Below are 18,092 nucleotides of genomic sequence, written 5' to 3'. Positions count from 1 at the left end.
ACCCTGACGGGGCGAGACTCAGAGTGCCACGAGCGCAGCAGCTGCCGCACAGCCGCCTGTTCAGGACAGACGCCCGACAGCACAGTCACCCCGCCACACTCGGGGCGTGGCGTAGCCCTGCCCCCAGCCAGCCCCTGCCTAGGACAGACAGACAGATCACTGGCACGTCGTAAGTGTTTATTGAAAGAAACTCAGTACTGCCTCCCCCCTTCACATGCACGTGGGCACCCACCAGCTCCTGGTAGTTTCAAGGACCCAGGTGCCCTCCAACCTTCCCTCCAGCCCCTCCGCCGGGCCCGGGTCATGCCGGTGCCCCCATATCTCGGTTTCCCTCTATCTCAGTTCCCCTCGAAAGCCCCTCTCCCAGCCCAGAGGGCAAAGAAGAGGAAAGGGCTGGGTCTCAGGGACAGGGGTGGCCCTCAAGCCACAGGCCCTGGGCAGGAACGAGGGGAGTCAGCATGCACTGGGTCCTGTCTACCCCTCCGGGCCGATGGGAGGACGTGGAGGGGGACTTCTAATCGGAGGCCCCATTGGTAACTGGCCAGCGCTCCAGAAGCAGGGCTAGCTGCTGGCCAGCACAACACCTGATTCGCCTTCCCTGCAAGGACGAATGCCACCCACAGGCTGCTGGGACTCGCTCCATGCCCACAGGGGTTGGCCTGGCCCCACCCCTCCTTGTAGTCAGAGCTTGCAACTTCCAGTTCCGGAGCTCACTGAGACCTCGCTGGGGCCAGGGCCGGTGGGGGAGGGCTGGCAAACCCTTCCTGGATTTGCCTCTGCCTGGCTGCGGTGAGGATTCCCTAGTTCAGGCCCACACAGGCGTCGGTGCATTGGTAGGGGGTGCTTTCATCTCTGCCAGCTCCTAAGTTTGTTCTGTGCCCATGGGGGAGGGCTCAGGTACCTTCTGAGGGCAGGAGGAGAGGTGGGCCTGCCTTAGTGGGCCTGACGGGGCCCCAGGAGGGGCAGGCCCGTAGGGATGTCGTCTCGCCATTGGGACCACAGGACAGGGAAGGGAAAAGAAGGAGGGCTTCACCCTCCCTTCTCCTGAAGTCCTACAAAGACCGCGTGGGATGATCGTGCTGCTTCCTCTGCTCTCCCGTTGAGGAGGCAGACCGGGAGTCTACTCTGAGTGCAGCGTGCTGCCAAGCCCACCAGCCTCCCTGGGAACAGAGCGGAGCTCTCCGCACACACAGCCACCTGGGAGAGCTGGAGAGGAACGTCTCCATCCGCCTACTCCTGCCGAGACGCTCAGCCCCCTCTCTGAGCCCTGTGTCCCTGGCCCCATGGCAGGGCCTCTGGAGGGCAGACAGGCAGGCGTCCCAGCTCACTGCCCGCCCCCGCACCACTGTGACCCCAGGACAGAGCGTCAGACCAACCCAGGGGCCTCTGGGCTCCCGGGCTGGCTTCAGCCCTCGCCTCTCTGCCCTCTTCCCATAATCCGCTACCTCCCCCAGGAACTCCGTGCCGGAAGTCCTCGAAATTGATTTATTACTGGGCCCTCTCCCTGGGGTCTCCCTTCCTGGGGGATCTTGGTCCAGGGTGACGAGGTGAGATAGGCCAAGTACCCCTGAGAGCATGGGGCCAGGCCAGCCCAAGCTGGGTGCCCGGGCCCTGCTTCCCTGGGGAGGCCTGTGCCCACCGAGCCGGCCGCTGCCCGTGCCTGGGCGCCATGCCCGCCTCACGCTCCTCTAGCTCTTCTTGGCCTCCTGCTCCCTGCGCCGGAGCTTCTCGCGCTGCCGTGCAGCCTTCTCCTGGGCCTTGCGCTCCTTCTCAGCAGCCGCTGCCAGTTCCTTCACCTTCCGCTTCACCAGCGCCCGGTCATGCGAGCTGCTGAGCCCCAGGCTCTGGGGGAGGAAACTGAGGGTGAGGGAAAGCACCCCAGGTCCTTTGTGCCCCGGCTGTACCCTCTCTGGAGCTCTACCTGCCCTCTCCTCCCAGACTTGCCAATGGATCAGACCCTTCAGAGCAAGAATTCTGAATGGGAGGAGCTGGGGGAGATGAGGGTGGAGAGTACCAGGCCCGTGACCACCACCGCCCACCATCCCCTGCTTCCCATAATCCTTGGCTCCCATTCCTGTACTCACTTCACTTTGGGCATACACAGCCAACCCCCTGATGCCCAGTGATGGGGAGCAACTTGCCCAAAGTCACATAGCTGGTCACTTGGTAAGGCCCCTCCCCACTCCAGAGACTTCCTGGGGGGACTCTCCTCTCGACTCCTTCCCCAAGCAACCCAGCAGGGGGCGGAAACAGACCAGAAACCTTCTAGCACAGAGGCCAGGAGCCCCCTCTGATCCACCCCCCCACTACTACCCCCCTCCAAGACTGAGAATCAAATAAGGTGACCCAGGGAGAGGCCTGCTTCCCATGGTACCAGAGGACTCATCAGAGTCAAGAGTCAGATGATATGAAATCCTAGAGGTCAAGGTCTGGAGCTTGAAGGTCAAACTGAAGAATTGGGCTTGAGTTTTAAGTCAGACTGAGCACCCATGCCCGAGGACAGAGATTGGGCCAAGGACTTTGCCCAGAGGTCAGAGGTCAGGGGCAGTGGCCTCAGAGGAGTGACAAGGTCAGGCTGAGGGGATCCCAGTCCTTGAAGGCTGCCTCGGGCTCCGGCCGGCCTGGGGCCCTCTCACCCCCACCCACCTTCAGTTTGCTTCCATCCAGCTGCAGCAGCTGCGGCCCGTCCACCTGCCGCGCGGCAAACTCAGTGGCGTACTGCTCCAGGTTGAGGCTGTGCAGCCACTGGCCCACCTGCTGACTGGTCCAGTGGTGGATCGTGGGGAGAGGCTCATCCAGGAACTGGGGAGGAGACCGAGGAGGGCGAGGGGGATGACGCGGCCTGTGGCCCGCACACAGGGCAGAGCCGGGGGCCGGAGCTCACTCACCTCGTCCGAAGACTGGGACAGCGTGTGGTAGGGGTAGGAGCACTTGGCCTCCTGCCGGGGGCCGCTCGGGATCTTGGGGCTGCTGCTGGGGGGCGTGGAGTCGTCGCTCAGGGTGGATTCCTAGACAGGAGGGAGTGCATGCTGCTGAGGAGAAAGCTTGCCCCCAGCCCAAGGGGGTACCTACCCCCCATACACCCACCCCCACCTAGATGGATGGAGATGAGGTCCTGGATTAGGCACCAGGAGTTGTGCAGTGCACCCTGTGCATGAGCCAGGAGCTGGGCAGGCACATATGACAGGGTGATTCGTGTGAGCGTGAGGAGCTGAGGCCTCGGGGAAGACAAGGGGCCAGAACTGAGCCAGGCACAATCATTAGCAGGAATGGAGGAGGTCTCAGGCCAGGTGTCCATTCCTACAGGGAGTCAGCCAGGCTTCCCCAGGCTGCGTCAGATGTGTCTGCCTTCTGCTTCTCCCCCATGGCCTCCGGTTCCCTGGCTGTAGGTACCCGATTAGAGGTCCCTGTCCTCACTAGACTGTGAGCTCTCTGAGGGCCTGGGCTGTGTCCGTTCCCTGGGGTACCCCCAGGGCCCAGCACAAGGAAGGAAGAAAGGGAGGGCATGCTAGGAAGGAGGAAAGAAGGCAGTCTTGGGTGAGAAGGGATCCCTTCTCCCCTGAATTCCTAGCATCCCGACCTCCTCTGCCCCAGCTGCATGCAGGGAACAGAACCATAGACCCAGCACTGGGCTGGGGGGTCTAGAGCCTGGCAACTCGTCCATGCACGTGTGTGTGGGCAAGTCCCTTCTCCTCGGACAGGATATGGGGCTGGAACTGAGCCAGGCAGAAAAGTTAGTGGGAATGCAGGAGACCTCAGGCTGGGTATCCGCTAGGGGAACCACAGTGCTCAGTGACGTGTGCTCAGTGGATGAAGCAATGAATAAATGAGCAGATGAACCGCTCAGAGTATAGACGTGTGAACAAGTGAATGCACAAACTCAGAGGTGGATAAACGAATGAATCACTGAATGGCTCAGCGGACAGACTGTCGGAATGCCTGGGTGCCAGCCCAAGCCAGGCTGGAATATGCCCTCATGTCACCTGAGCCTAAGGGCCACTACACGGACAAGAAGGCCATGGACTTACCTGAGAAGCTGACTTCTTAGGGCTGAAGCTCTCGTGTTTAGGCGAGCAGGCAGGGGAGGTGGTGCTGCCAGAGGACGCCGAGCCCTTGCCGCTGTCCGTGAACCAGGAAAAGGGCAGGAACGGGGAGCCCCCTGACCTGCCGGACCCCTCCACCGACTCCCTGTGGACAGAGCGCCCTGCATGGGTGTGGGCACTGAGGGGAGGGCCAGGCCCGAGGGGACTCCAGGGTGGAAGCTGGGCTGAGGCGCTCGCCATGAGCACCTCTTACCTGCTGCCCATGGACAGGCGGTTGCTGCCCTTCTCCTTCCGGCTCTTGCTAGTGGATGCTCGGCGTAAGGTGACCCTGTGGGGAGGGGAGGGGGTCGTGGGGCAGTGCTGCCCACTGCACTACCCTGTTCCCCTCCCCGCACAGCTCCAAGCCTGTGGTTCCGGCCTCTCCTGCACTCACCCCAGGTCCAGGAACTTCCGGCGAGTCTTCTTATCCAGGCCAATGGTGGGGCTAGCAGGCTCAGGTGGGCTGGCGTCTCGGCTGTCATCTTTTGGGGAAGAGGGAAGGAAACAGCCAGTGAAATAGCCTCCTTCAGTAGCCGGTGTGGGGTGGGAGAAATTCTCTTCACTTAGAACCATGCAACCTGGCCCTGGTGCCCTTCACCAGCTGTGTGACCTAGGACACGTCACTTTAACTCTCTGAGCTTCCTTCGTCTCAAATACGGGGATAATAGCACCTGCCTCTCTCACGGGACCGACTGGGATGTTGATGAAAGCCCTAAACAAGCCATAAACCACTCTGAAAAGGGAAGGACCACTGCTACTGAGTGTTAATTTTATCTTGGCCAACTTCTAACCAGCCTTCCAACCTGTTGGTTGTCACATGTCACTTCCTCGGGGAAGCCTTCCAGGATGCTCTCAACTAGGCCTTTTCACCCTTATATGTGCTTCCCCACCACCGTGCTCTTTTCTCACACAGCACTTACTACAGCTTGTAACTATACGTTTAATTAAGGGATGATCTGATTCCTTCCCCCGCCCCCACTATAAGGAATTATTTCTTTGTTCCTCCGGGGAACTACAAGCCCCCTGAGAATGAGAACTGCATCTGTTTGCTCGCTTATGTGCCGAGTGCCCAGCAGTGCCTGGCACATCGTGGGCGTTCAGTAGATGAATGAATGAAGCGCGGTGTTAACTCCCCGCAAGCCACCACTTCCCACTCGGTCCCGCCCTGCGCTTCGGGGCCGCCGCAGTCCCCGCACGCACCAGCAGGGGGCACCGGGTGGGCCGCGCTCACCTTCGCTGTGCGGCTCTGCACGCAGGTGGCGGCGCACAAAGCTGGGCGAGCTGTCAGAGGAGGGCGCGGAGCGAGGCGGAGAGCTGGAGGCGGCGGCCAGGCCCTCGTGCGAAGCGGCGTTGTGCAGGGGCCGGTAGCGGGTGAGCGGCGAGGGTGGTGGCTCGTCTTCGTCTAGGCTGCGCCGCAGCCCCGGAGGATCCAGGCAGAACGAGCCCACAGCCGGAGACCCCGGACTCGAGTGCAAAGGCGAGCGCAGCCGGTGCAGGGGGCTCCCGCAGCCGTCGGTCACCTGCGGGAGGGGGCAGCCGCTCACTGCCATCCCTCCTGCCCGCCTCCCGGAGGGGCTGGGAGCCTGGTTCACCCAGTAAGCGGCAAGGGAGCCTCCGGATGCATGGAGCCCAGACTCCTGGTCTTTCTGGGAACTGGAAGGAGGGTTTCCCCGAGTGACATAGAGTGGTGGCTGGGCAGTGAAAGGTGGGAAAACCGGGGACTTTCAGCCACAGAAGCTGGGATTGAATCCCACCTCTTTTACTGTGTGGCTTTGTTTACGGAAACCCTAAGCCTCAGTTTTCTCATCTGTAACATGGGGATGATAATCCCTTCCACGAGAGGATGAAATGAGCCAGAAGTGAAGGCAGCTGAAGTTTGTGAGCATCATCATGTCAGAAGCCTGGGGGGTGGGGGTGGTTTCCCTGGAAGAGCAGTTTGGAGGGACTACCCAGGGGCAAGAAGAGTGCGTGGGGGTATGTGTGATTGCGTGGGTTGCCCCAACCTTGCCTCCAGGCCCGTCGGAGCCTTCGCCATCCTCCGCAGAGCTGGCGCTGTCCCGGAGCCTGGAGCGGGAAGGCCGATGTCTGCGGCCCTTGGCCAGCAGCTGGGCCCGGGCTTTGTGTAAACTGCTGTCCAGTCTGACAGTCTCTGGCACGGCCAAGTCCAGGTCTACGAACCGGGTGAAGGGGGCAGAGAACAGACACGTGAGGTCAGCAAGCCCAGAGGCCCACCGGCCACCTGCGCTCACACCCCAGACAGTCCCCAGATGTCTCCGAGTGCCGGGCACTGGGAGTGCAGCTGAAATGGGAAGCAGTATCTCTCTGTCTCCAGGGAGCCAGACATGTCAGCACAGAGACACGGCAGTGCGATGGGACCTCTCCCAGGCCCAGAGGGGGACAGGACCACCCTGTGTTGATGGGTCAGAGAAGGACACGCTGAAGTTGGGTCTTAGGGTCTGAGTGGGAGTTTATGAGAGAGGAGGTTAGCAAGACTGGGAAGTAGGGAAGCGGGGTAAAGGGGGTGTCCCAGGGCAATTGGAGGGTAGGTTTGTGGAGGGGAGAGCTGGGGGATGAGGCTGGAGAGATCACGGAGATAAGGGCTGCCACTGAAGAAGTGCCTACTATGCTCCAGACAATGTATACATATATCACCTTGTCTACCCAAACCCAGCCGACTAGGGACAGTTATGCATATTTTAGAGCTGAGCAAACTGAGGCTCAGAGAGGTTAAGCCTCTTGGCTGAAGCTGCCAGCTAGCAATGGTCTGGGATTTGAGCTTGGCTAGTCTGGCTCCAGGGACTGGCCCCGCTGGGGACATTGGCTTGCTGTGCCATGCTCACATGCTCAGGGTCACACTCAGAGAAGCACTATTGAGCACCTGGAGGGCTCTCCGTTGAATGGAGTGGAGGGATTCCCTCTCCCCCCCCACCCCCACCATACACACACCCAGGCCGGTGGCAGTGGCAGGGAGGAAAACCCTCAGTCCCCTGAAGCCTGTGTCTCCTGTCCTGGGGACCGCGGCCCAGGGCTAGATCCAGGATGAGGACATGGAGGCACAGTGGGCAAACCCAGAGGATCGTGCACAAACCCCACCGCTCCTCCGCTCCTGGTTTCCCAAGCCCTCACTGTGCACGGGGGTCTCCAGGCAGAAAGGGTTCTTCCCAGACTCCAGCTTGTGTTAAGACCTTCCTTCCCCACCCCACCCCCAGCAATCTCGGGGACCCCCACCCCATCACCCATGCCCATTCTGAGTTGCCTGCTCCTCCTCTGGTCCGAAGATACCCTCTAAGCCACCCTGGCGGCTCTCCTGGTTTAGCTACTGTCCACATCTATTTCCAGCCCTGACCCCTCCCTCCCCTGAATTCCAAGCCTGGCACCTCAACACCTGCCAGGGAACTTGTCATATCGAGGCACCCAGAACCTAAAACTGAACCCATCACCTTGCCTCAAACTGGCTTCTCCTCTGTTCCCTGCTTCAGAGGAAGGCCCCATCCTCCACCCAGCCACCCCATTCAGACAGCACTAAGCTGCCCTGCTCCCCCGTAGCCCCAGACCCCATTGGTCATTCGTGTGTCCAGCTGCCTACTTGACATCTCCACTTAGATGTCCAACGGGCGTCTTCAACGTGCGTGCCAAAGCTGGATGCCCCACCCCCAGCTGCTCTCCCAGGCTGCCCAGCTCAGCAAATGGCAGTTTCATCCTTACAGTTGCCCAGACCAAACCCCCGGAGTCATCGCTGGCTCCTCTTTCTCCCTCCCGCCCGACAGACCGATCCGATCCATCCACAGTTCCTATTAGCGCTGCTTCTGAAATATAGCTAGATGTACTGAAATATTTATGGTGAAATGACAAGATGTTTTGGATTCGGTTCAAAATAATCCAGGGGAAGAGAGGTGAGCGTGCGAGGGAACGGAGACGGAACGGGACTGGCCGGGAGCTGACGACGGTTGAGGCTGAGTGACCAGGGCGTGTGTACAGTGGCGGGTGAGGGCTACTCTCCCCACTTCTGATTTCCCACACGAAAATATTGTTCATCTGTGTCTGTGTTATTCTCACACATGAATATGCACGGGGAGGGAGAGGAGAGAGGGTGTACAGGAGAGGAGGGGAGAAGGAGGTGAGAAGAGAAGCAGGAAGGCGGGGTGGGGAGGGGAGGGGGCATGAGAAAGAACTCACAGCCTGTCTAGGTCACCGTTGCCTCTTGCCTCGCAGCTGGTATTCCCTCCTCCTTTTCCCATTTACAGTCTATTTCCAACACGGCGGCCAGGGTGATCCTGATGAAACCTGTCAGCCGGGGTCACTCCTCGGTTCAGAATCCCCCAGGGACTTCCGTCTCTCTCAGACTAAGAACACAAGTCTCCCAGTGGCCTGCAGGTTGAGTCCTGGCCGCCTTCTGAGCTTCCGCTCCCTCCCTCCACTCCAGCCATCAGGCCTCCTGGCTCTTCCTCCTGCAAGCCCGACCCACACCTCAGGGCCTTTGCACGTCCCCCTCCTGTCCTGCAAGACTCGAGCCACAGATTTCTGCATGGCCCTCCCCCCACCTCCTTCAGGTCTTGGCTGAAATACTTTCACTGGTAACTTCCCTGACCAGCCAACTTACAATACGCCCAGAATCTTCGCACCTGTTTCTCCTCTGTCATTTATCATTCCTTAGCTCATTAGCTATTTTACTTACTCAGTGTGTTGTCTCTCTCCCACCCTCTAGAATGTCAGCTCCACTAGGGCAGATGGCTCTAGTTTGTTCACCGCTCTAACACAGGCGTAGAGCAGTGCCTGGTACACAGTGGTTAGTAAAGGTTATTTTAATGAAAGAACAGATTTGCCTGCTCACATCCCTGGAACCCAGCCTCTCCTCCCCAGTAGGACTGAACGGCCTCAGCTCAGGCCTGCACCAGCTGCTCACCCTGCCTCGCCCTCCCCCACCCCCGCCGAGCGTGGCCTCAGCATCGGTCCGTTCTTAGTGCCCTGCTCCCAGTGCGTGCCAGGCTCTGTCCTGCCTCCCTACCCACTCTCCCGAAGCTAGAAGAAACTCCCTAAAGCGCATTCCTGACTGTGTTTCATACTCTCCAGCTTTCAAACCCCCCAGCAGAGGGTCAGGGGTCGGGGTGAGGAGCCTAGTCCCAACATCAAGTTTGAGCCCCTAAGCCTTCCACTCAAGCCCTGAGGGGCCCACACCCTCACGTATGGCCCACAGCCCTTCCTGTGCACAGCACGCTCTTAGATGCGCGTCTCTGTTAAGAGCAGAAGCCCTGGAGCCAGCCGGCCTGGGCGGAATCCAGCTCTGCCACTTGCTGCCTTACATTTAGCTAACAGCTTCCTTATCCGTAAAGTGGGGTCATCATAGCAGTTCCGTCCCTACAGGGTTGTTGCGAGCACTAAGAAAGATAATCCACAAAAAGTGCTTCGCCGTAATGCCTGCGACTTGGCAAATGTGCCCAGGCGCTGGCTGCCGGTGGCGACAGTGGGAATGGCAGGAAACCGCCTGGATACCCGCCTCTACCTTTGTTTCCGCCTCCTTCCCCGTGTTCCTGCTGCTCCCTCTGCTCCGTCACTCTCCCCCCACCCCCCTTGTCTGGCCCTCAACTCCAACCTGTCACCTCGCCACCTCCCCCCACTCTGGACAGCCACACCTCCTCAGGCTCCCCCCTCTGATCTGGGGAACGGAGTCCCCCACGCCAGTCTGCACAGCAGAGGCTGGCACCCTTGGCTGTCCACCGGGTACCCTGAGGGCCTGGCGCGGGGCCTGGCGCGGGGCCTGGCAGAGGGTAGGTGCTCGGTAGGTGCTTGACAGATTGAAGCAGGGCCGCACTTCCGAGGACTCCATACACACACGGGTGCCCGGCGAGGGTCATGATGAGCATGCGCCTGAGTCCCATCCCATGCCACATTCTCGTCCTCGGCACAGCACTCCTCCCACCTGACATTTCCTTGCTTAGTCACGCGTGCCACAGTGTCGGCCCCCTGCGGGCCCCTGTGCTAGAATTCGAGCTCTGTGAGGGCAGTGACTGTGCCTGGCTCGTTCCGTGCTGTCTCCCCAGGGCCTAGGACAGAGGGGCGCACAACAGAAGCTCTCATGTTTGTCCAACGGAGGAAGAGGACAGGGAGTGACTATGGGGAACTGCTGTGTCAGATGAGGTAGCCAGGCCAAGGCCCGGGAGACAAGAAGGAGCCTAGGTTGTGGAAAGAACAAGAGGGGACCGTGTGGTCACGGGCTGGGAGTGTGGAGGGTCAGCAGGGGCCGGTGCAGCCAGCAAGGGGAGGGGACTGGCCTGGCTGAAGGGGAGGGCGGCCAGACAGGCAGGTGTCCAGGAGCAGCTGGCAGTGGCATGGACAGAGGAGCAGTCCTGCCAGAGGCCTGCTGCTGTCTTGCACTCCCGGGTGGACCCCACTGCTCTGGCCCCTCAGCCGCCCCTGCTTCCGGTCTGCTGTTTCCAGGCCCCGGGGCCGAGCCAGGGGGGAGGTGCCTTCTGCCCCCTGACACGGAATCTCCAGGCACTGCCTAGAGGCATCGAGGAGTGAGGACGGAGGGCTGACGACAGAACAGTGGCCATCACTTCCTCAGTTCTCACTGTGCTGGGCACCAGTCTTCACAAGTGCCAGCTCGCCCAAACCTGACCACAGCCCCGTGAGGAAGAGGCCCCGGAATCCCCGGGCAGCCTTGATGTGGCTGGTGAAGAGCGGGCTGAGGTTGCAGGCAGCCTGGCTGCAAGGGGCCCAGCGTGTAACTACCGAGCCCCCGCTACCTCCTCTGAGTCCCAGGTGGGGCTGAACCTCTGAGCCCAAATCCTCGTTTTACAGGTGGGGAAACTGAGGCTGGGAGAGGAAAGGTTTGACCCAGGGTGCAGAGGTCATTAAGGCAGCGCCTTTGCCTCTCTGGGGGAGGTGCCAGGACCAAGCTGGTGCCTGGCCACCCCGAATTACACGGTGGCCGTCTCTCTACTCTTGATTTCCCACAATAAAATGTTGCTCCTGCGTGTCTGCATCACACAGACTCACACATGTGCACACTATGGGGAGAATGAGGAGGGCCGGGGAGAAGGGCCCGTTTCTCCTGACTCTGGGCCACACCGGGACCCTGGTCATCTTACCTGGGAGCATCTAGGGAGCAAGGTGGGGCCAGTCTCTCCCCAGTCCCTTGGTCTGCCAGGCCCCCCTTACCCACTTCCGTCCTTCCCTGTTCCCTGCGGACCCCTCCTCCCCACTCCCACTGGGAGTTGCTCTGTCCCAGAGCAGTGGGAAATCTTGAATATTTAATTGCCTTTCTCATCAGGAAGCAGGCAGGGCTGGTGCTGCTACCTCAGCAGGTTGGAGAGAAGGAAAACAGGAAGGGGTGGGTCGGGACGAGGGGGAATGGAGGCCGAAAAGCCCCACAAAGCGGAGCTCATCTGTGTCAGGCCAGAGGTCAGGCCAGGCCTGCGTGGAGAGACAGCGGCTCAGAGCCTGAGAGGCCCAGCGGCAGTTCATGACTGGGGGAGTCCCAGAGGCCAGCCCTGCACCCCGCAGGCCCCAGGGAGGGTGAGTGGAAAGCAGCGATCCCCAGGAGCTCCTGGGGAGCTGGGAGGAGGCAGCAGTTCCTGGCATCCCCAGGGCATGCGGTGGAGCCAGGGGAGAATGAGGGAGCAGGGGAGGGGCAGGAGGAAAGGGGAAGGGAAGTGGAGGTGAATAGGGGAGGAGAAGCTGGGAGGCCCTGTGGCTTCCACATGCAGGAGCCCCTCAAGGTCATGCACGCAGGGTAAGTCCCGAAAGCCGCACACACGTTACAGGCTTTAGGCGCTTCTTTCTGTCTCCTCCAGGTCCCTCCATGCTGCTTTGCTCACTGACTCCTCCACCCAATCCAGTTGGGAAACAGCCTCTCTACCCCACTGCATGCTGGGAACTATGCCCGGCCTGGAGGTTTTTCTCCAATCCAGGGCGCAGGCAGGTGTGTGCCTGCACCTCAGCGTGTGCTGAGGCTGAGTGCATGTCATATATTTGATTTCTCTGCACGGCCCTGCTGATGGAGGTTCCTTATTTGTGCAACTGAGAAGTAACTGTCGCGGGTACCGGGGGACACAGGTGGCCAGCACGGAGGCTGAGAGCAGGGAGTCGGGCAGTCTGGTGTCCCAGCTCTGCCGCTCACCTGCCGTGTGGTCTCTGAATCAAGTCCCGCCAGCATTCAGTGCGCTGGGGGGCTCCTTGCCTGTGAAGCAGACACGCGTCTTCACGTGACTGTGGGGACTCGATGGGACAATGCGTGTGAGGTGGGGGTGCAGCCTAGTACCCAGCACGAGACAAGCGCCTAATAAACGGGGATTCTTACCAACATCGCTGCTGTTGTCACTGTCCTGTCACTCAGACAGTTGTGACAAAGAATCACGCTGGAAGACCCCAACACACGCGCACACTAAAGTCCCCGAGGGACTCCTGCCTCCCCGCTCCCGCAGCACAAAACAGAACTTACCAAAAACCTCATCAGCAGGTTCTCGGAGCTTTGAAGAAGCCATGACTCCAGAGAGCTGGGAAGGATAAGGTGGGGGGAGAGAGAGAGAGCAGGTGAGAGGGTCAGGTGGGTGGAAGCCAGGAGCGGGTCCTGGCCTCTGGTCCCTCACCTTCCCTCAGGACTCTTCCTCCGACCCCTGGGAGAGGCGCTCTCTGAACTCTGAACTGCAGCCCGGGTCACGGAGGCTGTGGCGGGAGGGGAAGCAGAGGGCGGGGGCAGAGGCAGGTCCGGGGTGCAGACCGGGCTGAGTCCTGCGCCTGGGCCCATCTGATGTGCTGTGTGCCTCCACGCGGGTCACTGACCTGTTCCCCACCCCTCTCCTGGGCCTTTCGGTTCCCGGAGAACCTTTAATCATCGTCCATTGTCCCCCAGAAAATGTGGGAGAATTCTTGGAGTTTCGTAAATCCAATCCTCCCGTTTTACAAATAAAGAAACGTGAGCATGACTGGCTGAAGACCACATAACAAGTTAGTGGCCATATCAGGACCAGGACTCAGGTTCTTACATCCATCCCTCTCCTTGGGCATCCATCCATCTTTGCATCCATCAGTTCATGCCATCTGCCCACCCATCTCTTAGTCCATCACCCAGTCGTGCTCCCCCTACGCCCACCACGGGTGTGCTCCCCACTTGCCTTCCTGAGCACCGAGCTGTTCAGGAAGCTGGCACTGTCAGCAACAGAGCCCCTGTTCCCGACAAACTCCCTGTTCTAGACGCACTCACACTCACAGATGCTGGAGGGTATGCGGTGTGCTCACAGCACAACAGTGGACAGCCAAATCCCTGTGATGCATCCAGGATGTTCTCGGAAGAAGTGTGCGTGGGTAGGAGGGCTGGTTTTGTGTTTTTGGTGGGAAGCAAGAAGGAGGGCAGGTGGGGAAGTGGGGTGCGTGCGGCTGAAACACTTGGGGCGGGCTTCCTAGCAGATACTGGGTTGGAGCAGCCAAAACCAAGGCCTGGCTGTCAGAGGGGCAGGAGAACACCCGGTGGAGGGAGAGCAAGGGAGCTCTGGGGCAGGGACACACTGCACTGCTGGGACACAGTCTTCAGTTAGTCCTGCCTCTCAGGTCTGTGCGCGAAGGGCAGGGCACTGGGCTGGACCATGCAATGGCCTGGCCATGTAGGAAAGCCATGCACCTGCTGGGGTCTTTTCCAACCCCCTGTAATTACACGGACGTCATTTCACTGGTTCTGAGGATTCTCAGTATCTCCCCTTTACAGAAGGAACCAAGATGCAGGAGATAATGGGCAGACCTCAGCGGTGACCCCGGTCTCCTGCCCCTCAGCCTTATCCCGGGTGATGATCTGCATTTTTGGTGGGTGCTCTTCAGGAAAGGACCCCGAAGGGAGAAAGGGAGAGGGAGGGGAGCTGGTGCATGACGGCTAGACCCGGGAGAAGTAGGCTGCATGGACGCCTGGGGCTGCCAATAGGAAATGAGGTGTCAGAAGGGTGCAGAGACATGGGCCCTTCAAGAACCCTGCTGCCATTTTTTAACTCTGGGTGTGAGCAGCAAAGAAGTTTTGGGGCCCCTCTTCCTGTCCTGCGGGGCCAGATGGGAAAGGACCCTGCCCCTAAGAAGAAACCAAAGTGCCTCATTCAATCACAAAGCTTCATCTGACCAGGGCACAGCTGCCACCACCTCCAGAAAGCTGTCCTAGATAGCCCTCCCTCCTCTCGTTTGTCTTCATCATTTCTAAACCCACCCTGCCCCAACCACTGGGAAATGAGGGATTTTTCACGCTTTATCGATTCCCTAACTGGGTCAGGTCTCCCCCATATCAGATGGGAGCTGCCCGAGGAGGGGAGGGGCAGTGTTCCCCACCAGACTGGGGATTCTCTGGAGATCAGGGTGGGGGCTCCCCAGGGGCAGCTGTGGTGCCCCCTCTCTCAGACAATGGGGAAAACCTGCGTGTCCTTTATTTGAGGTCCCGCCCAGGGTGGAGACTTCTTGTGAAAGGAGTCCTCTCTCAGGTGCCCTCTGGGGCGGGCCGTGGCCTCTGGCTCACACCTGAGCCCAGTCCACCCTGATTCAGCACAAACTGCTTTCTTTCCCCTCCCTTCAACAAGTACCTCCCTGGGGTGTGTGTGTGTGTTGGGGGGGGGGTCCTCCTTACTCTGGGAAGCAGGACTTCCAGGAGACCACCAGGCCCCTCCCACCCAACCCCCTCATTCCCAAACTGAGCCATCACACTCCTGCACACACACACACACACACACACACACACACACACACACATTCAACCAGGTAACTTCCACGGGGTGGAAATGAACCTGTCCCTCTGCACAAAGTCTGGGCTGGGATTTGACTGGGCTACTCCTTCCAACTCCCAGAGGAGGAGCACCCATGACCTTTGACCCTTCTCTGGGAGAAAGGGAGGCAGGGGAGCTCGACGCTTCCTGGAACCCAGGGGGGAGGAGAAAGAGAGAAAGGGGCGCAGCCTGGGAGAGAGAACGGGTAGTGGAAGCAGAGACAGACAGGTTGGAGGAAGCGGGGCGGGTGTCAGTTCGCAGAGCCGCAGGAAAAAGGAAGAAAGGGCACGCGAGAGAGGAGACGGAGAGCGGGGCCGGGGGAGCGGGAGCGAGCGGGAGGGCCGCCGGCGGCGCTGAGCGAGGCCCGAGGGAGGGAGCGAAGAGCGAGGGAGACCGCTGCCTGGAGAGGGGCGGCCCCCAGAGAGGAGACGAGAGGGAAGGAGCTCTGGGAGAGCAGAAAGGGACCAAGAGAGAAGAAGTGCAGCGGGGAAAAGCTGGGGAAGAATGGCCGGGAGCGGAGGCTCGGGGCAGGGGGAGGCAGTTGTGCAGCTACAGAGCGCGGAGCCCCTCTCCCATAGGCCCAGGCTCGGTCGGGGCTTCCGGCCAGCGTCGGTGTCCCCACCCCCACCTCACCCATCAGCCCAGCGCCGCCGGACAGGGGGAGGGGGTGGGGGTGGAGGGCAGGGCACCCACTGCACTCCCTGGGCCCCTGGGCCCCCACCCCCCACGCCATCAGAGCCTCACGGCCAGTTTCTTTCCGATCCATCAGTCCAACTCCGCGCTGGGCGAGAAAGAGTTAAGCCCTCTCCCCCTCCTCCCACACCAGTTTTTTAAATTAATTTATCCGGGTGGCGGGCGGGAGGGAGAGGATTAGGGACACAAATCCGATCTCCGCCCCCTCCCCTGACAACCCAGCACCCTAGCTCCCAGCAGCCCCCTGAGGGACCGGGGAAGAAAGGCCCTGGTGGCTTCACTCCATCCAACCTGACTCGGGGTCCCACAGCGAGCCCGAGTACGCTCCCGGCTCCGCTTCCCCGTCCACCTCCGGGTCCTTGAGGTCCCGGCCCCTCACCTCCAGCATCAGTCATCTTCAGCGTCCGGCACCTAAGGAAACCCTCGGGCCCATGGTGCTCCGGGCGGGGGCCGGGCGCGAGAGGGGCGGGGGCCGTCACCCCGGCCGCGGGGGACTCCGGGCTGGCTCGATCCGCTCCATCCTGGGAGTGGGGTGGGGGTTGGCAAGGAGGGCCCGGGAGCTGGAGGGAGGGGGGCGTTTTGTGGGAGAGATGGAGGTTTGTAGGAAGCAGGAGGCGCGGGTGGGGCTGGACCAGAAGACCTGACGGGAGGATGCTCCGTGCGTGTGCGTGAGTGTTGTGTGCGTGTGTTGTGTGCGCGCGTGTGTATGTGTGAGAGAGAGAGAAGGGGGAGAGGGAGAGAGGGAGAGAGAGGGAGAGAGGGAGAGAGCACCACCTCCCCGCCCCGCCCCCTAGGCCCCACCGGACGCGGGTCCCCGCCTCCCAGGCCGCTGCGTGTTGCGTCGCGCCAGCGGGGGTCCTCGGGGGTCCCCCGGAAGGGGCGATGCGGGGGCGCGTGGCGGGGGCGCGTGGCGGGGAGGCCGGGAGCCCGGGAGACAAAGAGAGGGAGGAGGGGGGAGCGGAGGGAGGGAGCGGAGGCAGAGCGCGCGGAGGGACGGAAGCGGCCCGCGTCGCGTCGAGCCCAGGCGAGGGGATCCCGAGTTGTTGCTACTTCTCAGCCCGCGGGAGTTGGGGCTGGGGGAACGGCCCCTCCCTAGAACCCACGGGGCTTCCACCTTCTCTGCCAGGCCCGTGAGGGCTCCTGATTCAACCACTCAACAGACATTCACCGAATGGTCGTTTGCGCCGAGGCCCTAGGGGCGGCGGGGAACAGAACCCACTGGGTCTCCGCCATCGGGGCTCCCGGAGTAGTCACGGGGAGAGGCCGGTGGGGAGGTCCTCACAAGCCCGGGGGCTACGAGGCCTAGTTCACCGAGGAAACCTCAGCGCTGGGAGAGCGCAGGGGATGGGGTGCGGTGGGGGCAGAAGGGGCGCTGGGCCTGACGGGGGAGGGGCGGGGGGGGGGGTGGAGGTGGTCCGGAAGGGCTACACCTGCAGACCAGGGCGGGGTGGAAGTGCTAGTGGGGCGTGGGGGGTAGGGGGAGAGACCATGAGTGAGACCGCAGAGATGGGGGTGAAGGGGTGGACGGAGGGCCTGCACTTCATCCTCAGCCTTAGGGAAAGAAGTAACAGAGGGAGGGGCTCAGACTTGCACTTCAGCAGGAACGCTGGGCTCCTCTGTGGAGATGGGACCAGAGAGGGCAGCACGAAGGCAGGGACATCCCTCCTGAGGCTGCTCGGGGAGGATGACAGTGCCATTCAGGATGTAGGAGTGAAGGGACTGACAGCACATGGGGCCTGGCTGGCCACTGAGGGAGGAGGAGGGGTCTGGGACAGACTGCAGGGCTGGGCCCTGGAGTGGAATTGACAGGAGCGAGGAGGGGATGAGAGGGATGAGGTCAGACTTGGACCTGGTGAGCTGGAGGTGGAGGCAGGCCAGCTGGGAGAGAGAATGTAAAAATCAACAACTAGCTACCACACTGGGATGGCTGGGGGGTGCTCGGCCAGCATTGTCCTCAGCACTTTCCTCGGATTAAAAATGAGACAGGTGTTCTATCAGCCCCGTGTGGAGAGGGGAAACAGACTTAGCAGTGGTGAGGCTGGACGGGGGTCCGCAGCTCGGGAGGAGGGTGTGGCCTGTAGGAAGGGTTCCCCAGCAGCCAGTGCCTCTGCATTTTCGGGTCTCCGAGGAGCTGTGCAAGGTGGCCGCTGAACCAGGATGGTCTTGGGTCTTGTAAAGACAGAATCAATAATTTTAGGGACTGCAGGTGTCTAAGGAGATCTGTGGGAGCTTGTGGGGGTGTCTCTGGGTGTCTTCAGCATCTGCTGGCAGCCATGGGGTACTGGTTAGATTGTGGAGATCTGGGGAGGGGGTGGTGACTCTGGTGACAGCCTATCAGGGCTATGCCTGGGGTCTTTATAGAGGGCACAGCTTGCAGGGATCTGGTGAGATCTGGGTGGTAGGCCGGAGTGGGGAGATGATAAGTATGTAATGTCAGTACTGGGGGTGGGGGCAGGGGTGTTCTGTGGGAAGGGGTGTGCCAGGCCATGGGACTTGGGAGGACCCCCTATTCCTAGTAATGCCTGAGCTTCTGGGAGTTAAGAAAATCCTTATCTGATTTCCCTCCCCTATGGCAAGTGTTGGGGTT

At 60.9% G+C, this 18,092-nt stretch overlaps 1 protein-coding gene and 1 long non-coding RNA gene across 4 annotated transcripts; one reads left to right on the top strand and one right to left on the bottom strand.

Annotated features, from left to right (window-relative positions):
- Nucleotides 1-156: 156 nt before the first annotated feature.
- On the bottom strand, nucleotides 157-16,284 carry SAMD14 (sterile alpha motif domain containing 14). Of its 3 annotated transcripts, XM_028521873.2 has the most exons (12): nucleotides 15,885-16,258; nucleotides 12,523-12,577; nucleotides 6,086-6,252; nucleotides 5,314-5,602; nucleotides 4,477-4,564; nucleotides 4,297-4,371; nucleotides 4,029-4,188; nucleotides 3,984-3,989; nucleotides 3,091-3,166; nucleotides 2,889-3,010; nucleotides 2,647-2,802; nucleotides 157-1,844 (listed from the first exon to the last, which is right to left on the bottom strand). In XM_028521873.2, exons 1-12 carry the CDS (start codon nucleotides 15,891-15,893, stop codon nucleotides 1,689-1,691), a joined length of 1,359 nt encoding a protein of 452 aa, XP_028377674.2. In that variant the 5' UTR covers nucleotides 15,894-16,258; the 3' UTR covers nucleotides 157-1,688. The 3 variants fall into 3 exon arrangements, with proteins under 3 accessions (XP_028377674.2, XP_028377676.1, XP_028377678.1); XM_028521875.2 differs by lacking the exons at nucleotides 3,091-3,166; nucleotides 3,984-3,989 and having other exon boundaries at nucleotides 2,889-3,008; nucleotides 15,885-16,284; XM_028521877.2 differs by lacking the exons at nucleotides 3,091-3,166; nucleotides 3,984-3,989 and having other exon boundaries at nucleotides 2,889-3,008; nucleotides 6,091-6,252; nucleotides 15,885-16,255.
- LOC118502209 lies at nucleotides 2,980-14,587 on the top strand. The gene is made up of 3 exons (XR_004904911.1): nucleotides 2,980-3,064; nucleotides 10,276-10,281; nucleotides 14,576-14,587. It is a non-coding gene; the product is annotated as an uncharacterized LOC118502209 (long non-coding RNA).
- Nucleotides 16,285-18,092: the final 1,808 nt, after the last annotated feature.

Source organism: Phyllostomus discolor, chromosome 8, assembly GCF_004126475.2.
Source record: "Phyllostomus discolor isolate MPI-MPIP mPhyDis1 chromosome 8, mPhyDis1.pri.v3, whole genome shotgun sequence".
NCBI lineage: Eukaryota > Metazoa > Chordata > Mammalia > Chiroptera > Phyllostomidae > Phyllostomus > Phyllostomus discolor.
Note: the sequence above shows the minus strand (reverse complement) of the source record. Positions and strands in the feature narration are given on the sequence as shown.